At 36.6% G+C, this 16,732-nt stretch overlaps 1 protein-coding gene across 3 annotated transcripts in view; it reads right to left on the bottom strand.

Moving 5' to 3' along the window:
• Positions 1 to 16,732, bottom strand: part of Ate1 (arginyltransferase 1) — a 51,052-nt gene that overhangs the window by 18,155 nt on the left and 16,165 nt on the right. The window contains exons 5-9 of one of the 3 annotated variants that reach the window (XM_083134522.1): positions 15,743 to 15,892; positions 13,680 to 13,882; positions 10,066 to 10,227; positions 5,782 to 5,943; positions 2,551 to 2,732 (exon numbers count right to left, since the gene is read on the bottom strand). In XM_083134522.1, coding sequence (XP_082990648.1) covers positions 2,551 to 2,732; positions 5,782 to 5,943; positions 10,066 to 10,227; positions 13,680 to 13,882; positions 15,743 to 15,892 — 859 coding nt within the window. The remainder of the gene's footprint in view (positions 1 to 2,550; positions 2,733 to 5,781; positions 5,944 to 10,065; positions 10,228 to 13,679; positions 13,883 to 15,742; positions 15,893 to 16,732) is intronic. The other 2 variants (XM_083134524.1, XM_083134523.1) reach the window with 2 other exon arrangements.

Here is a 16,732-nt window from a genome sequence, read left to right as displayed (position 1 = left end):
CTCGAAGGCCATTGGATTTAATATCCATAGACTTAATTGGACCACTGCCGAGATCAAAAGGATTCCAATACATCCTTACATGCGTGGACATAAGTAGTAAATTTGTAATGTGTTACAACGTAAGAAAAGCAACATCAAGAGAGGTAGTTAAATGTTTCGAAGACGGTTTCACTAAACACTATGGAATTCCTAGAAAAGTGTTAACAGATAATGGTACACAGTTTGTATCGGAGTATTTCATGGACTATATGCAATTCAAAGGAGTCAAAGTAATAAATGTAACGCGATACCACCCCAGCTCGAATCCCATAGAACGATACAATGGAGAAATAGTCAGACTGTTAAGAACATACTGCCACGATAACCATACACGATGGTCAACTGTTGTTAATAAAATAACTAAATTGTTAAATAACGCATTATCAGAAGAAACAGGAAGAAGCCCTGCTGAATTATTTCTCGGATACACGGAGGAACCATATGTGTTTGAAGAATTGGAGTGGCCAGATATGATGGAGCAAAAGAGCGAAATGAAGAAAGTTATATCAGAGCTGTATAAAAAGAGAAATAGAAGAAAAACAAAGGACGAGAAGAAGGTTAAGAAAATAGATATCAAGAAAGGAGATTTGGTGTTTTGTAAAACACATCCGGTGAGCAAAGCTTCAGAGAAAGCTATCAAAAAGCTATTTTTCATATATGAAGGCCCATATGAAGTGATAAGTACTTTTAGAAATACAGTTCTTCTAAAGCACATAAAAACAGATGTAGAAAGGAGAGAGAATTTAGACAACATTAGAAGATATAATTGTACAGAAGAGAAGAAAGAAAGCGTCAAGAAGAAATAATAGACTTGTACATATATAATTTGAAAAAAAATTGTATCTGCATATATATATATATAATACGAGAAATTTTTTTATGGCCAACGGGGGGAATATTGTGTTACGTACCCAATAGGACCAAGTAATGTGAATAGTTTGCCAAAGACGAATAGAGATGGCAGCACCAGGCATGCAAGGTTAAGAATTGGCATAATATATGTGAATAATTTTACAAATAGAACAAAGCAAATTGGAAAGATGAAAAACAATAGAATATATGATAAGAAGACGAAGAATAAATATGAAAGAAGTAAATTAATATATATATATCTTATAAATCAAATCAATGATCACATGTAAGTTAATATGAAAATTAAGGAAGTCAAAGCACTGATACAAGTTTGTGTCTTTGAACAGATATTGCATCTGTTTGGTTGATTTACCATTCCCGTAGCGGAAATTTTGTTTACATCAGTGGCGAGCGCGTTCCGATCGACGCCCCACAGCACTTTTTGGTTGCGCAGTTTAACTGTAGCACCTACTTGGATGCGCATGTCAATCGGCTGCACCAAGTATACACTCTGTTGTACCTAGTTAGTGGTGGGGCGTTCCAATTGCAGCCCCAAGGGAGGATATTAGTATTATTCCCAAAGCTTGGAGGAAAAAGTTGGAAAAGGATAAAGGAATTCGTTAAATAGTCAAAACCTAAATTGAAATCCATAGGGAAGTTAACAAAAAAGACGAGAAGGAAGTCCCGATCCAGACTGTCCATTAAGAAGGAAGTCCAGATCCAGATCTGTCCATTGAGAAGGAAGCCCCAATCCAGATCTGTCCATTGAGAAGGAAGTCCAGATCCAGACTGTCCATTGAGAAGGAAGTCCCGATCCAGACTGTCCATTAAGAAGGAAGTCCAGATCCAGATCTGTCCATTAAGAAGGAAGTCCAGATCCAGATCTGTCCATTGAGAAGGAAGCCCCAATCCAGATCTGTCCATTGAGAAGGAAGTCCAGATCCAGACTGTCCATTGAGAAGGAAGTCCAGATCCAGACTGTCCATTGAGAAGGAAGTCCCGATCCAGACTGTCCATTAAGAAGGAAGTCCAGATCCAGATCTGTCCATTGAGAAGGAAGTCCAGATAGAAGAATATACAGATAGAGAAAATAAAATAATAAAAAGCATAGAAGAAAGTAGCTTATCATGTAAATATTCTTACTCCATGTATCCTGTGTTTAAATAATATATTCGTTTAAACGTCTCCATTGGAAGGTATCCTGTCTGGTTTCGTTGTCTACAAAGAACCCTACCCTGTAGATAAGCTAGCTGAGTTTTAAGATTAAGGTTTATGTACCTTTGCACCAAATGAAGGTAGCAGTATGTATAAATTCAATGGGATTTGGATTATTAAAAGTTGCCATTTTCCACATCTATGAAGAAACATTCACGCAACAACTTACCCCAGTGTTAGACTCAGCAACATTTTTGTTGACCCCATATCAAAATGCCGTAAAACTATATCTACCGTTATCTGTAAATAAAATCTAAACGATACTTTCCAACATCGACATGTCAGCATTGGTATCGGGTTAGTCTTAATAATTTCACAAGAGATAATCAGTTAATCACAAAATCCATTTCTTCCAACAGCTACATTTTAAAAGGAAATTTCTGAACATTCATTAAAACACTAGTTGGGAAACAAATTACACTACGTAAATTATCAAAGTATTACCTTAGTGAGGCATATGTTCCTAGCGACAATTCACTCAAGTCTGGATCATAGTAAAAGTACACGGAGGAAACACAGTAAGGCAGTATGTCTATGACTCCCACAGCTATCAGTCGCTCACCCAGCCAGTATTGTTGGTGGAAAGAGCCATAACCTTGTGGTGGGCCTTCGCTTGTGTGATGTGACTGTTCAAAAATCAATGTTTAATGTAGTCGGAGCATTATAAGAATTACATATGTACACAAAACTCTAAACTATAACTTAGGGTTAAACTGTCTAATAATAAAATACAGCAGAACTTTCAAATTTACAAGGCGGCGGTGCTACCACTGCGCGATCGGAGAGGCCCCAGCAGTGTATTGAACAACATGCACAACATGCAATGATTTATCACAACAAAACCAACTAGTCTGAAAAAAACATCTAATTCAAGAAAAACAAGTTCAGTTATTGTGTGATAAGAGCACTTGGAACAAGCACATGTGGCAGAGAATCAAAACTGCCCATGCCAGGCAATGTGTGGGATCACTTTGGAGCAATGCTATGCCAATACCAGGAGAAATGTGTTAAGAAGAGTAGCAGATTGTTTTCTACAGAGTAGATATTTGATTCTGTGTTCCAACCACACATCATCCAACAAACACTGCATAAACAGGGTCTTGATCCTTGACGATCTACGAACTTGAAAATCAATTTATTTTTTTACAATGATAACTGTATGGAGACTTTAATGTGTCTTGAGTAATTTGACTGCTCTTGTGGCTGCATGATGCAACAGGAGCTGGGGACAGGAGCCCCAGACTTAAGGTGAAGAGTGACATTTGTGCATTTATTTCAATATCATTCGAATGGGCACTGCTACTAAAAAAGAAAAAGAAAAAAAGTGGTGCATAAGAGAGTATGAATTTCTCCTCATGTTGCAAGTGGAAGCATTTTTTTATGTTGACTATTAAGCTAGACACGATATTTGATTAATTGATATTTTGATTGTTTATTTTACTTTGCCTTTGAGCCAGTTTTGGCTAATCGCGAAGAGAATGAGTAATGATATGATGAAGGGACACTCACAAAGAACACCCATGCCCAGGCTAGGATTCGAATCCAGTACCCCTGGCATCATAGCACACTGTGATAACCACTTCGCCACAGACATATTTTAAAAATATGATGAATAAGAATTTTCAGAATCCCATGTATTCCTTACGGTGAAAAAAGGAACAACTTAAACTTCAAGTTAACTAATCAAATGGAAGTTTTGACTTTTCCACCTCTCAATTGCATCTTCAATCTATCCTCTCTCCATTGATACCTTTTTCTATGCCATCGGAAGTTTGGTATTCCCAAGAGAACAAATAAAATAATACTCCTATAAGCATAATGCATTTCTCCTTGCCTCCTATGGCCATCCTGGCAGTGTTGCCAAATCTGATGCAAATAACAGAGCTAATTTCACGTTAAATGGAGTTAAAACTGACTTTCAAGGAGCTAGATTTTCGAAGGCTTGATCAAGTGCCTCCTAGTGTAATGTTAGGTGTCAAAGGGGAGAGGGAAGGTGCTGCTATTACCATTAACTTTAAAGTGATGACAATTTATTCTTAGTTTTCACTGTCTAGATCTGGTGGCATCAACCATCTCAATAACACTGGTCGACATGGGTTTTGATGCCTCGCAGATGACTGTTGTCTCTGAATAATCTCAGCATGCTGATTCCAAAAATGGAACCCATTTTTATCCATCACATCTATTTTTTTATTTTTTTTTCAGAAAACAGCAGTAACTGCATTAATTTCACAATAAAATGTGTAGTTCCATTATTTCCCCAGTAGATGGCTCTGTTTAGATGGTGGTAAAATATTGATTTTCTACAATACAAATCCTCCAATTTTGAACTATCAATGCATGTAGAAATGTAAGATTTAATCCACCTTCACCTGACACATTGGCATGAAAATTGTATGGACTTTGATTATACAAGTTTTATTTTTGAAATCCCTCATCAAAATTTCCTTAACAAAATGTGTTCAATGTTATAAAATTGAACTTAGTGACATGGAGAAAAACCCTGACGTGATGGAAGAAATTTGTCATTTCCGTGATCAGCATTCAAAACACTTTCAGAATCACCTATTGGTTTACAAACAACCAAAATTTCCCTTGTGTAAATTTATTTTGTTGCATTCTGTAATAAATGGAATGGAGTGGCGAATATGAGAATTCTGATTGTGAAAAATCTTCGACATGATGGGAAAAAATGGAGGTCGTTACCATGATCAGCACTCAAAATAATTTGGTTTGAAAAATCTGATTTTTTTTTCAAAATGTCGACCAGTTTAATCCATCGATGGTCACATGAGATCGGAAATGAAGTATACCCAGATAACAATATTATGTCATTTTCACACCATGCATGGCATTATAAAAAAAAGTAGCCAATATAACAATATCATGTGCAAAATGTATATTTATGGCAAAAGTTTATGTGGGCAGGGGCTAGTCATGGCACCACAGTGGAGCAGGCACCACAGTTCACAGCCAAACGAGTGCACAAGAGCCAGCCTGGCTCCAAAACAGCTAAGTTGGCAATACTGTTCGCAGCCGCTGTGAAAACCCTCTCTCATGGCCTAAATAATTTCAAATTTCACACTGAAAAAAAAAGCCTAGTATTGAGAAAATATAGTGTGAGCATCTAAGGTTTAAATTAGATACAACACAGTACACACAGAAATTGATGTAACAAACAAAGAACAAATTAATGTAACAAGAGAGGTACATGGAAACATCTCCAGAGTAGGGATATGTGACGTTGATTCAATATCAATATTAGCATCGGTAATATCAGTGATGATATGATCGTAACAATGTCGATATTATTGAAATCAATATTTTTACAATTCCGATGCTTCAATATTTTACGAATATCAACATTGTTTGTTTTAAGTCCACCTCATGTACAGAAAGGCTAATTGGGACTGGACCCACAGTTTAAAGTGGAATCCAATGCCTCCACTGGGTATCAAACCTGGTGATGACGTTACCACTATGCCATTGGAGAGGCCTCATCCATATATCACACAGCCTTACTCCAGAGAGTCAATGGAAGAGAATATTAAAAAACAAAAAACAAAGTTTAGACAAATATTAGCTTGCTTACTCATAAGTAAGTACTCTAAATTAACGTTAACACAATCAATACACACTGGCACACATTGAACAAACAGATATATTAATAATTACCTCTAATGGTGACGTAACAAGAAATTCAAGAAAACAATTTTTGTTGCATTCCTCTTCGCTGTCATTATGGATTTTCATCTGGTATTTCATATATAATTTATGACTTTCCTCAAATGTACTCTCAAACTCAAACGATGAAGGCCAAGAACGAACTAGCTTTATCTACAAAAGAATTAGGAAAAAGGCCATGTAATGTAAACTCAATGAGATTTAAAAAAAATAAGGAGCGACATCACACAGCACAGCTAACACAAAAGATGCCTTGTTGTTAATTTTAAAGAAACTAATTCCCTCCCCTTTATATGAATGGATTCTTATGGAGATGAGCTAGTATATGAACAAATTGTTTCACCTACTTGTTGTTTTGTTGATACGCTTATTTGAGCAGATATTTTCTTTTGCAGTATTATTTGTACACGAAACTGTTATGTTAAGTGTAAAGTATGATTGGTCTCGTATGTACTCTTCCCTCTGGTATGAATGGTTCTAGGTTAGATCCCAGGGACTGCAAAATGTGGGTTGTTTCCAGTCCGGTTTATGCTCGGATAGGCTGATCAGGACTGGGCTTACAGTTTAAAGAGATTTCTTAACCACTGTACGATGAGCCTCCACTGGGTATTAAACATGGGACTCCTTGATTACAAGGTATTGTTACTATAACTTGACAAGTTTAAAAACAAGACGCTGCAAATAGCTGTGGCGCAGCTCACACCACATTTCCCCACTCCATTCTCCACAGCAACATTGGTTCTCAGTGTTGCAACCTGGAGGGAGCGGAATGGTCTGAGGATTTTCAATGAAATTTGTATTAACTTTTTCCTGGGCCGTTTTCTACCTGTCGGAGTACAGAACTTCAGCTCACCTTTCGCCAATGACTCTTTTTCTTCTTTTAAAACTTGAACTCCTTGATGGCACCTTGTAATCAAGGGATCCCGGGTTCGATTCCCAATGGAGGCACATAGTGGTTCGGATCCCACTTTAAACTGTACGTCCAGTCCCGATTAGTCTTACTGTGCATAAAGTGGACTTTAGCTTAATTTTGCTGAGTTGGCACCACTCGTAGTCTCAAGGCCAGACCAGTACGTAGAAGAGTGGTGGGGAGGATGATGTAATAGGAAGTGTTCCGCAGCGATCTGCGCATATCGGGACTTAACTTGTCAGGCTATATCCTGGAAAGCCAGATATCAATGGTAATGGAACACGTGTTGATCAACACAAAGCCACTTAGCAGTGCTATTACACGGTGGAGTTAAAATACATTTTCTCTTTATTGCAACTGAGCTTTCTATTATTTCTTGTGAAATAACTGTACACTGTAGAAGTTTCATGGTACTATTTGCAAAACTCATGCTACTATGTCATTTGATAGTTGAATCATTCTTATCAGGTATTTAATTTCATTACTTCAGGCCATGGCAAATAATAATTAATACTATCTGTTGGTCATAACTTTATCAATCTATTTCTTAGTGCACAATACTAAAATTTCTTAAAACGGTTTTCATGAGTATGAAGGTACGCTCATCTCACTTAGTAGCACCTTGTTGCAGCATGACCAGCATTGTTTGATTGTTTTTAAGTAAAACTTTCTATTACTTTCTGTTATTAGTTTTTAATTCTTCTTAGTGCAAATGTAAACTTTCCTTTACAAAATAAAATGAGTGCATAAAAATTGTGCTGTATAAATTACACAGTACTACTATAATTTTCTGACTGTACAATTCACATACTGTTGTACTATCTAGTGCATTCGATATACAATATCAAATTTCAAACTTTCAAGAATGAAAAGTCATAAATCTGATATTTTCCAAAATTTTCACTGTAGCCGTGGTTCACAACAGCAATGAACTCTCACATCATGTAAGGATATCTTGATTTAATAGGTAATTTTTAAGAGAAGATTGGTGCTACATACATTGGCTTGTGGTTTCAGTTCATTGAAAAATAAACATTTATTCTATAACAATGAATAATATTTACTATGGCCTTTCGTGTAAGGATGTTTTTTGTGTGCATGAATTTGTATTTTTTTTAGTTTGGTTTGTTTAATGCGTAACGTACATTTTTTTTTTGCTTCATGATGTGAATTATAGACTGATTTAACATAGATAAAGAAATGTGTTGTTTTCGAGTGTAAGGCAAGGCATGAGACTTTATCTTGGTCATGTAAAAGAAGAGTTATATAAATATGATAATAAAGATAATATTTACAGCTACCACTGACCATAACTACAGGAGATAGAGGGTTTCTAATGTTAAACGGAAGTCAAAGAACAGTAAAGAAACATAAGGGTATTCATACTACTACAGGCTGAATTGTGTGAGATATTGATAAGAATGGCAATACTGTATGTAAACCATAAAATCATAAAACTTTACTTAACTCCAAAAACATTGAAGTTAATTATGGGATGTACTTTTTTTTTTTTTTTAGTGAATGGAGATATTCCAGTTCTTTCTAGAACATTCATCTATTAAGAGCCGTGATGGTCTAGTCAGTAGAGTGTCTGACTGCCACATGGAAGACCTGGGTTCAATTCCCAGAGTGGACAATTTAAGGTCAGAATTTTTCAATCCTTGTCCCCACATAAAGCAGTTCTGGGACTCACCCAGCCTCAAACCAATGAGTATCCAAGGGCAAACTTGGGGGGAGATGGCCAGAGCATGCGGTGGTATATGCACAGGGAACTTTATCTTTTACCATACCTTACGTTTTTCTATTACTTCACTTACAAACCCACACTCCCAATATAATTGAAATTAAGTAGAATGAACCGACCGAAAGTTTTCATGCTTTTGTTCAATTCTGGAAGCGAATGATGAAAAGATTATCTCGGGCTATCGACCAGGAAAGCTTGGAATCCTTTCCGAAACCTGGTCGATCAATAACTTTTGTGATTTTTATGTTCAAATTTTCTTCAAGTCCTTTGCTGTAGGTAATTTTGTACATATGAAATAGCACAGAGAGAGAGAGTCACATATCTCGATACATGCTACAGTAAGGTGTTAAAATCTCACCATTCTGCATTTTCACACTTCCTACATCTCTTTTCCAGTGTGTGTGTGTGTTTATGGAAGCAAAATGTCCCCACACCTCCATTAGTAATTACCACACAAGGAAAATGCAATATCACAACTGCATTTACACAGTAAAACCCCCATTTTTGAGAAACAAAGACATGTTTTGGTTAGCTATGCTGTTTGAAAGAAGAATGCAACAATGAGACATTATTTATTAGTACAGAATTCAGGTACCTTGTGCATTAAATGGTAAAAACCATACCAAACTCATAAACTGAATAAAAACATTGAGGGGTATTTAAACCAATGATCATGCATAAAGTGATAAATTTTATTTTGCATTGATAAAATGTTCCACTTCTAGCAATGTAAAGAAACTAGTAATATGAAGAATGAATGCCGTAAGACAAATGTAACTGTATTATTATCTTGCTATTCACGATGGACAAGGACGAGTGATGCTTAGACAATATTGATGAAGGGGCACTCACAAAGAACAGATGTGGCCAGACTGGAACTTGAATCTAGGAATTTCGGGAGAGATCAAAGTTCAACCATGTAAAAGTGCTCCACCACTGAGCTGGCAATGCTATTTACAAGATTTATTGCGTAACTGTGTTTCATTTTGCTGAACTGTGAAATTTCTCCTGTTGTTATAACTAGAGGCATGCATATTTCGTTTCTGACAGAAACACAAAATGTGCAATAGCCAGGGTTGCTATAATGTTTTGATTATGAAATTCCCTGACATTTCCAGGTTTTCCAGTCCAAAAATGAAATTTTTCCAAACATGTTTGTCATCATGATTTTTGCATTTGAACCTTGTGTTTTTCAATTAAATATGTAATCCGTTAATTATTATGAATATTCACTTGCACAATTTTTTTTTAGCAAATTTCATTCTACACACACAAGGACAAGTGAAAATTTGAAGAGTAAAATGCAAAATTACAATCGGCATCAAATGTATTTATTGGGTGCTACAATCACGTGCATCTAGCCTTCAGGCTAAGGTAAAAAAACAGAAAAAATTCATAAACCAGTACCTAGAACTAGAACATGACATCATCAAACCTATTAATTTACTCAGAACAACTTAAACTAGAAGGAACTGAATGATTTTACTAGTTCCACGTACATTGTAAACTTGGAGAATGTAAGTTTAATAGGAGGCATGCGGTTTGATAAAGTTTAAAATAATGGACAAGGTACTCTGATTATGGTGAGACAAGTAGTTAAATGGTATAATTTCCCATTTACCTTGAGAGGGGAATTTACAAGAAACCTATTATACTGCCTCTCCGAGCATTTATCAGGTGGGTCTCCGTGAACAGCCATCTGATATTTCACATACAATTGGTACGCTTCCTGAGATGTTCGTTCAAATTCTTTGCTGGGAGGAGACGATCTTACAAGCTTGATCTAAAGGCAATGCATACTTTATTCCAGACATTGTAAAAAGGCAAATAAAATAGTAAAATTATGTACAGAGGGTTTCAAAATAGTGTTTACACTGCTTCAATGTTAATAACTAAGGATGTGAAATCTTTGTTTTAACGATAACACCGAAAAGTTGAGAAAAGCAAAATAAAGTGTTTAAAATGTATTTGGATAGGTAAAAGTTTTCACCGTATATGAAATTATGCCATTTTTTCAGAATAACACCGAATTTTACACTTTAATGTGAAAAATGCTGCGAAATATGCAATATAAACTGGAGATGACACTTCTGTTCAAAAAGAACTACCTCAAGGGCTATTCTGTCATTTGTAGTGTAGTTGGTGATAGTTCGATTCAAGAGAGATCATCACGGTTCATTTATTGTAGTTTGACACAGACATGACTGACAGTGTTTAACCTCACCCTGAAATAGAATTCGCTCAGGGTTTTTCTTTCACAGAAGGGAAGTTTCGTAGGAATGGGAAAATTTTCAGGGAGAAGCACCTGTTGTGTTGAAGGGGGGGGGGAGAGGTGTATGTGTGTGTGAACACAAAATGGTTTAAAGAGGAACTTTTTTGCATTGTTAGGGAAATGTGATGTGTATGATTGTGTTCAAAGATTTAGGTGTTATCATTCCATATGCATTTCATATTTAGCGGCTGATGAGATGAAATAGTTCTCCAAATGGAAGAAATTTGGTTATTTCTCCCAAAGGGAAGCACGTTTTTTGTCACTAAGCCTAAATTTTTTCTCAATTTTCCAGAACTAAAACAATGTGAAAATCTAAAGCATAGAAGGAACAGTAAAAATGCATGTAAAAATAACCAATTTTAAATTAATAACACTGAACTTTGCCCTAAACCGCAAAAAATAACACCAAATTGCACTAAAAAATAACGTCGAAATTCAGGGGAAAATAAAATGCAAACTTCGTCCCTTTTAATAACATAAAAATGACCTGACTGGACTTTTCCTATTTGCAGCTGCAATGTCTACATTGAGTGCTTGCGAGTGCATGTAGGCATTCTGTTGTCACAGCCTGCCAGGTGGTAGGCATTGTGTACGTAAAATGGTTGCTTGTTTAATGCAACACAAAAAGTGTCGAATATCCACCCAGGTCTCCTGGTTTAACACCGTTCAATTTCTACATGTGGGGAACTGTGAAGAGTGATGTGTAAGCCACAAACCACTGATAATGGATGACATGTGACTGAGACCACCTGTGCTTTTCCCATGGAAACCATTATCTGCTGTTTGTTGATATGTTTTACACATTGCAGACAATGAATATTGAAACTTTAAAGTATGTGACACCAAAAAAGTTCATAGTTTGTGTTATTAATGTTCAAAGAGTGCAAACACTATTGTGGGAAACTCTGTGTATATATATTTTTTCCAAACTTTAAGACCTTAAAAAAACATTAGTTCTGCATTAGATACATATGAAATTCTTGGTGTCACTTGTTACATAATAACTAGAGCTGGTAAAAAGGATGTTACCAATATGAAACACATATTACTCATATATAATGGAATTCAGGTGTCCAAAGTTTGTACAGATGGAAATACCTCATGATCGTGTAGTATGCACTGCTCGTCACTGAGATCAACATGGCTGCCATCAGAAAGAGAAGAGCTTTTTCTACATTTACAAGTCCGTTGTACGTATGCAACAGCATTTTTGTACTAAGTTTGCTAAATATTCACCCTGTGTGCATGCAATTGATAGGTGGTGTTCCGAAAATCAACAGGCTGCCTGCCATTAGGAAACAGTGAACAGGCTCTATGCACACTTCACACACAGCACGTGAAAATCACCTTTACCACCTCCGTCAGACCACGAGCATGTATCGGGGCAACCATCATAAAAATGGATCAACGTGCAATATGCCTGGCAGAAATTTGACCATAGTCTGGATGTATAGAGAGCTGCGAACTTATCCTTTCTTGTATAACTCATTTTCTCTGTCATCTCGGGCAACAAACAGTACATACTACAAGGTTGTAACAAAGACAATTCTCTTTCCATCTGTACAAATTTTGCACCCCTGAATTATATTCAATTTGAGCAACATATCTTTTAAATGGGAATATAATTTTCACTAACCCTGTATTATAAATATACACCGACGAGCCATTACATTATGACCACTCCGACCCGGGAACATTTAGCATGCTTGGAGCATGGAGAGAAACACGTGACACACTGGAAGCATGGTATATATTGGGCAGAGCTACAGACTCGCTGTTAGTAGTGTCTTCGATGTCAGAATGGGAAAAATGGCCGATCTCTCCCAGTTTGATAGAAGTCAGATTGTGATGGGACGGCACCTTGGTACCAGCATCTCTGAAACGGCGAGGCTTGTTGGCTGCTCTCATGCGGCTGTTGTGAGCACGTATCAAAAGTGGTGCAACGATGGGCAAACAACGACATGTTGTCCAGCCGTGTGTCGAAAGCGGCTCATTGATGCCAGAGTCCAGCAAAGGCTGTCGCGCATTATTTGGAGCGACCACAGGGCCACAATGCGAGAAATCACCCCCCACAGGTACAACAGTGGTGACCAGGACAATGTTTCACAGCACACGGTTCATCAAACACTGCTGTGCATGGGACTGCGAACATAATGTGATAGCTTAACGGGTAGGTGGTTATAATGTAATGGCTCATCGGTGTACATACCATCCACCCTCAAAATCTTGAAATTAGTAGACAAGAGATGCTTAACGAAACAGAAATAAAAATTCACTTTCTTTGGTACAGTCATTTTTAAAAAGCCATTTCAATTAAAATTGAAGGAAATATTAACAAGGACCAGTTGATACTTTGTGGTATGGCCAAATCAATATGCATTATACCCTCACGTAAAACCAAATAAAAAAAATTAAGGCTGAACTGATGTTGATGTATCGGTATCGGCCGAAACCAGTGATATCGGTATCAGAAAGTATCGGTTGAAATTTGTTTAGACACCCGCCAATACTTTTACGGCATTTTGGTCTTTCACAGACTGCACAAATGCCTCTCGACACTTTTGCAGAGTCCAATAATTCTGTAAACTGTGTAAAATTAGAAGTTTATCTTTATTTCGCACTAGTTTTGTGTAAAAGAACTTAAATTTTTGATGACGTAACATGTAATTTAATATTCTAATGTACTTTTTGTATATTTTAAAGCACAAATCTTGGTCAATTGGTGCATATAATTTGAGAGGAATACTTACACACTATTGTTAATGAATATTTTGAATAACTTTTAATTATTACAATTCTCAAGTATTGGTATTGGTGGGAATCAATCGATATAAGTGGAACTCTGTGAGAGTATCTGCCCTAAAAAATATATATATAATTACATAAAATTTTGCATGCCACTGATCAGCAATAATTAACTAAAATCAACAATCAATTCTCTAAGCTTGTAGTTAGTTTAGTACCTGTAGCCTGTGGGCAGGTTTTGGAGGCATAGGCTCGTCCAGAAATGCCTCCAACGATTTAGGCTCATTTGACTTCTTCCCTTGCATTAACTCAGCTGCTTCCTCTTCCGTGTAGCCTTGAGACAGGATCTTTGTTCGCTTTCTCTCTCTCCTAAGCAATTTTGCTTTCTTGCATGGAGGTCTATTAGCCTGAGAATCATCACCTGGAAGAGAATTAATACCTATTTATTCCCAGTTAGGAATTTTAGCATGCAATGTTACACTGGACTTTATCCATTGTCAAGTGCTTCTACTACAGTGCACTCTTAATTCAAACTTCGATAATTTGAATTATTCAAACAGAAGTTTATTCCCCTTGAAATTTCTATTGAAACTGAAAGTTGGACAAGGCTAGGTCTGGGCTTTAAGGAGGGTGGGGCATTTGCTCCCAGACCATCTTTTCAATTTCATGTACTGTGCACCCAGCTGTATGGGGAAGGGCAGTGTCATGTTGCAAAATGACATTGTGCATGTGTGGGCTCTGGTTACGAATTGCTGCATGAAATTCCACGACCATCTGCTGATGAAACAAACTGTGTGTGGATGCCATTTCTCCCATGCCAACAGCACTGATGGTGAAAGTGCGCATGCACCAGCATGTGGTTCATGCAGTTGACAACAGTACCTGCCATACTTGTGGTTTCAACAGAAATGGTCAAGGCCCTGCGAGTAATCGAACAAGGCTCACAACTTTCAGTATGTGCCTTGAATTGTATTTCAGATCTAAAAGTGATATTGTGCACCATTTAAAAAAAGTTACTATAGCCTGACAAGTTAAGTCCCGATATGCGCAGATCGCTACGGAGCACTTCCTATTACGTCATCCTCCCCACCACTCTTCTACTCCCTGGTCTAGCGTTGAGAGTACCAGTGGTGCCAACTCAGCAAAATTAAGCTAAAACAAATATGACGATTTTCATGGTACAGTGGCTCTCAGCGACACACAAACCTGCAAACGAAACTGAAATCGATGCGGAGAATAGAGTGAAAGCATTGTGAACAATAAACAAAAGGAAATTGTACTTAAAAATTCAAAGTGTACCTTATGTGAAACAGTATGCGATTGACACGAAATTTAGAAACGCGGGGCACACGATAATACGACTTCCGCCTTACCACGCAGACTTAAATCCCATGGAACTTGTGGGGGGGGATCAAGGGTAAGGCAAGGGAATTCATTTCGGATTCACTGGACGCAAAGAAAGATTTGCTGGGAAAATTATTTAGTGAATATTCTGTACAGAAATGGATTAAATGTTGTGAACACGTGAAAAAAATTGAAGATTCTTACTTTGAAAGAGATGGAGTTATGGACGAGCGTGTAGATGAACTGATAATTAGACTTGGTGAAGCCGATTCAGATTCATCGGTAGACACAGACTCGGATGAGTGGGAGAGTGAAACTCAAGAAGGAGAACTGGAAAACATTTAGAAGGTGAGCCCAGTTCTATCATTTATATATTTTTCATTTTTCTATCATTTTATTTGTTACATTTCTTATGCTGGTAAAAATATCCCTAATATAACTTAATTCATTTAAGGTTTAAAGGGAAAATATCAAAATGTATTTAGAATTTAGCGTAATCAATAGGTAGCGTAGGTGAGGGGATACTAATTCATGTCTTTCACATTCAAATTTCGTTGAAAATTCTCAGACGATTCCTCTCCCTCCAGGTTTGCAACACTGCGAACGAACGTCGCCGCAGACAATGGGGTGGGGAAATGTGATGCGAGGTGCGCAAACAATGGATTGCAGCGTCTTGTTTTTAAACTTGTCAAGTTATAATTGCAGCACTATATATTAATTATTGTGTGTGAAACCTTTAAGGTTTAGAAAAAACTTCATAATGACAAGAAAGTTTTGTCTTAAAATGAGCTTTAAATCAAAATAAATAAATAAATTAAAATCAGATCACATAATCCATTCAAAAATTACAGGTCATAAATGGCTTGTGGCTACCAATTTTCAATATGGCAGCTCTCAATGCAGTCTGCTGAATGATACTACCTGATATAACACTTACCATGTGGAGATTTCTTTGGAGACACTGGGGTACTAAATTCAGCTGCTTTCTTACATTCGTCCGTTACTCTATTCTTGCTACCTCTGGACAACAAGTCAATCTTATCAACATCCATTGCTTCTAATGTTTTATTGCCATCAACAGTTGGAGCTGAAAAATAAATGACCAACATTCTTACCAATGTATATAAGATTACATACATTAATTAAATATATGAATAAATCATTTGAGGTCTTCAGGGGACATTTCATATGGACTAGTACAATATAGAACATAAAACTAACTTATAGTGACTAAACTTTGTCAGTACTAAATGTTTCAACCAAAAGGACTATTAGGAATAAAAAAAATTAAATAACATCTGGACGATATTCATCAAGGTAGACACCAAACATGAATAGGTAGACATTCATTCATAGAAATATACCTAATTCAAAGCATTAAGTTTTAAAACTTGAAAGCGATGAGAGAAAAATAAACATTAATGAAGCTATGTGCTCCACTTTGAGAGACAGGTGACAAATATAAAATGACGGGTGACACTATGAAAGGAAAAATTAACTATTACCAAAGCCAATATTTATAAGGCATTTTCTGACTTTTATCTTTTGAAAACTAAGAGAATTATTACTATGACTAAAGTTGAACTGATTACTGATTTCCACCAATCCCAATACAGATGCCAGAAAATTGTAATAATAGAAAGTTGTTCAAAATATTGGCTAATACTAGTGCGTAAGTGTTCCACTTCAATTACATGCATCAATTTACTAAGAGTTCTGCTTTAAAATAATCAAGAAACGTGAGAATATTAATATACATGATAAGTCACCATAAAATTCAGTTCTTCATGCAATAATAATAATAAAAAAAAACAGCGAACTCGCTCTTGACTTCTGAAACCAGCCATTTTAAATGGAAGTGCCACTGGCATACTATTCCACAACACTAGTCAAACTTGATGTATTTCCTTGCAAAATGACACCACAA

This window comes from Lepisma saccharinum, chromosome 13, assembly GCF_977018435.1.
Source record: "Lepisma saccharinum chromosome 13, izLepSacc3.1, whole genome shotgun sequence".
Classification (NCBI taxonomy): domain Eukaryota; kingdom Metazoa; phylum Arthropoda; class Insecta; order Zygentoma; family Lepismatidae; genus Lepisma; species Lepisma saccharinum.
This window is presented reverse-complemented; position numbering and strand designations above follow the sequence as displayed.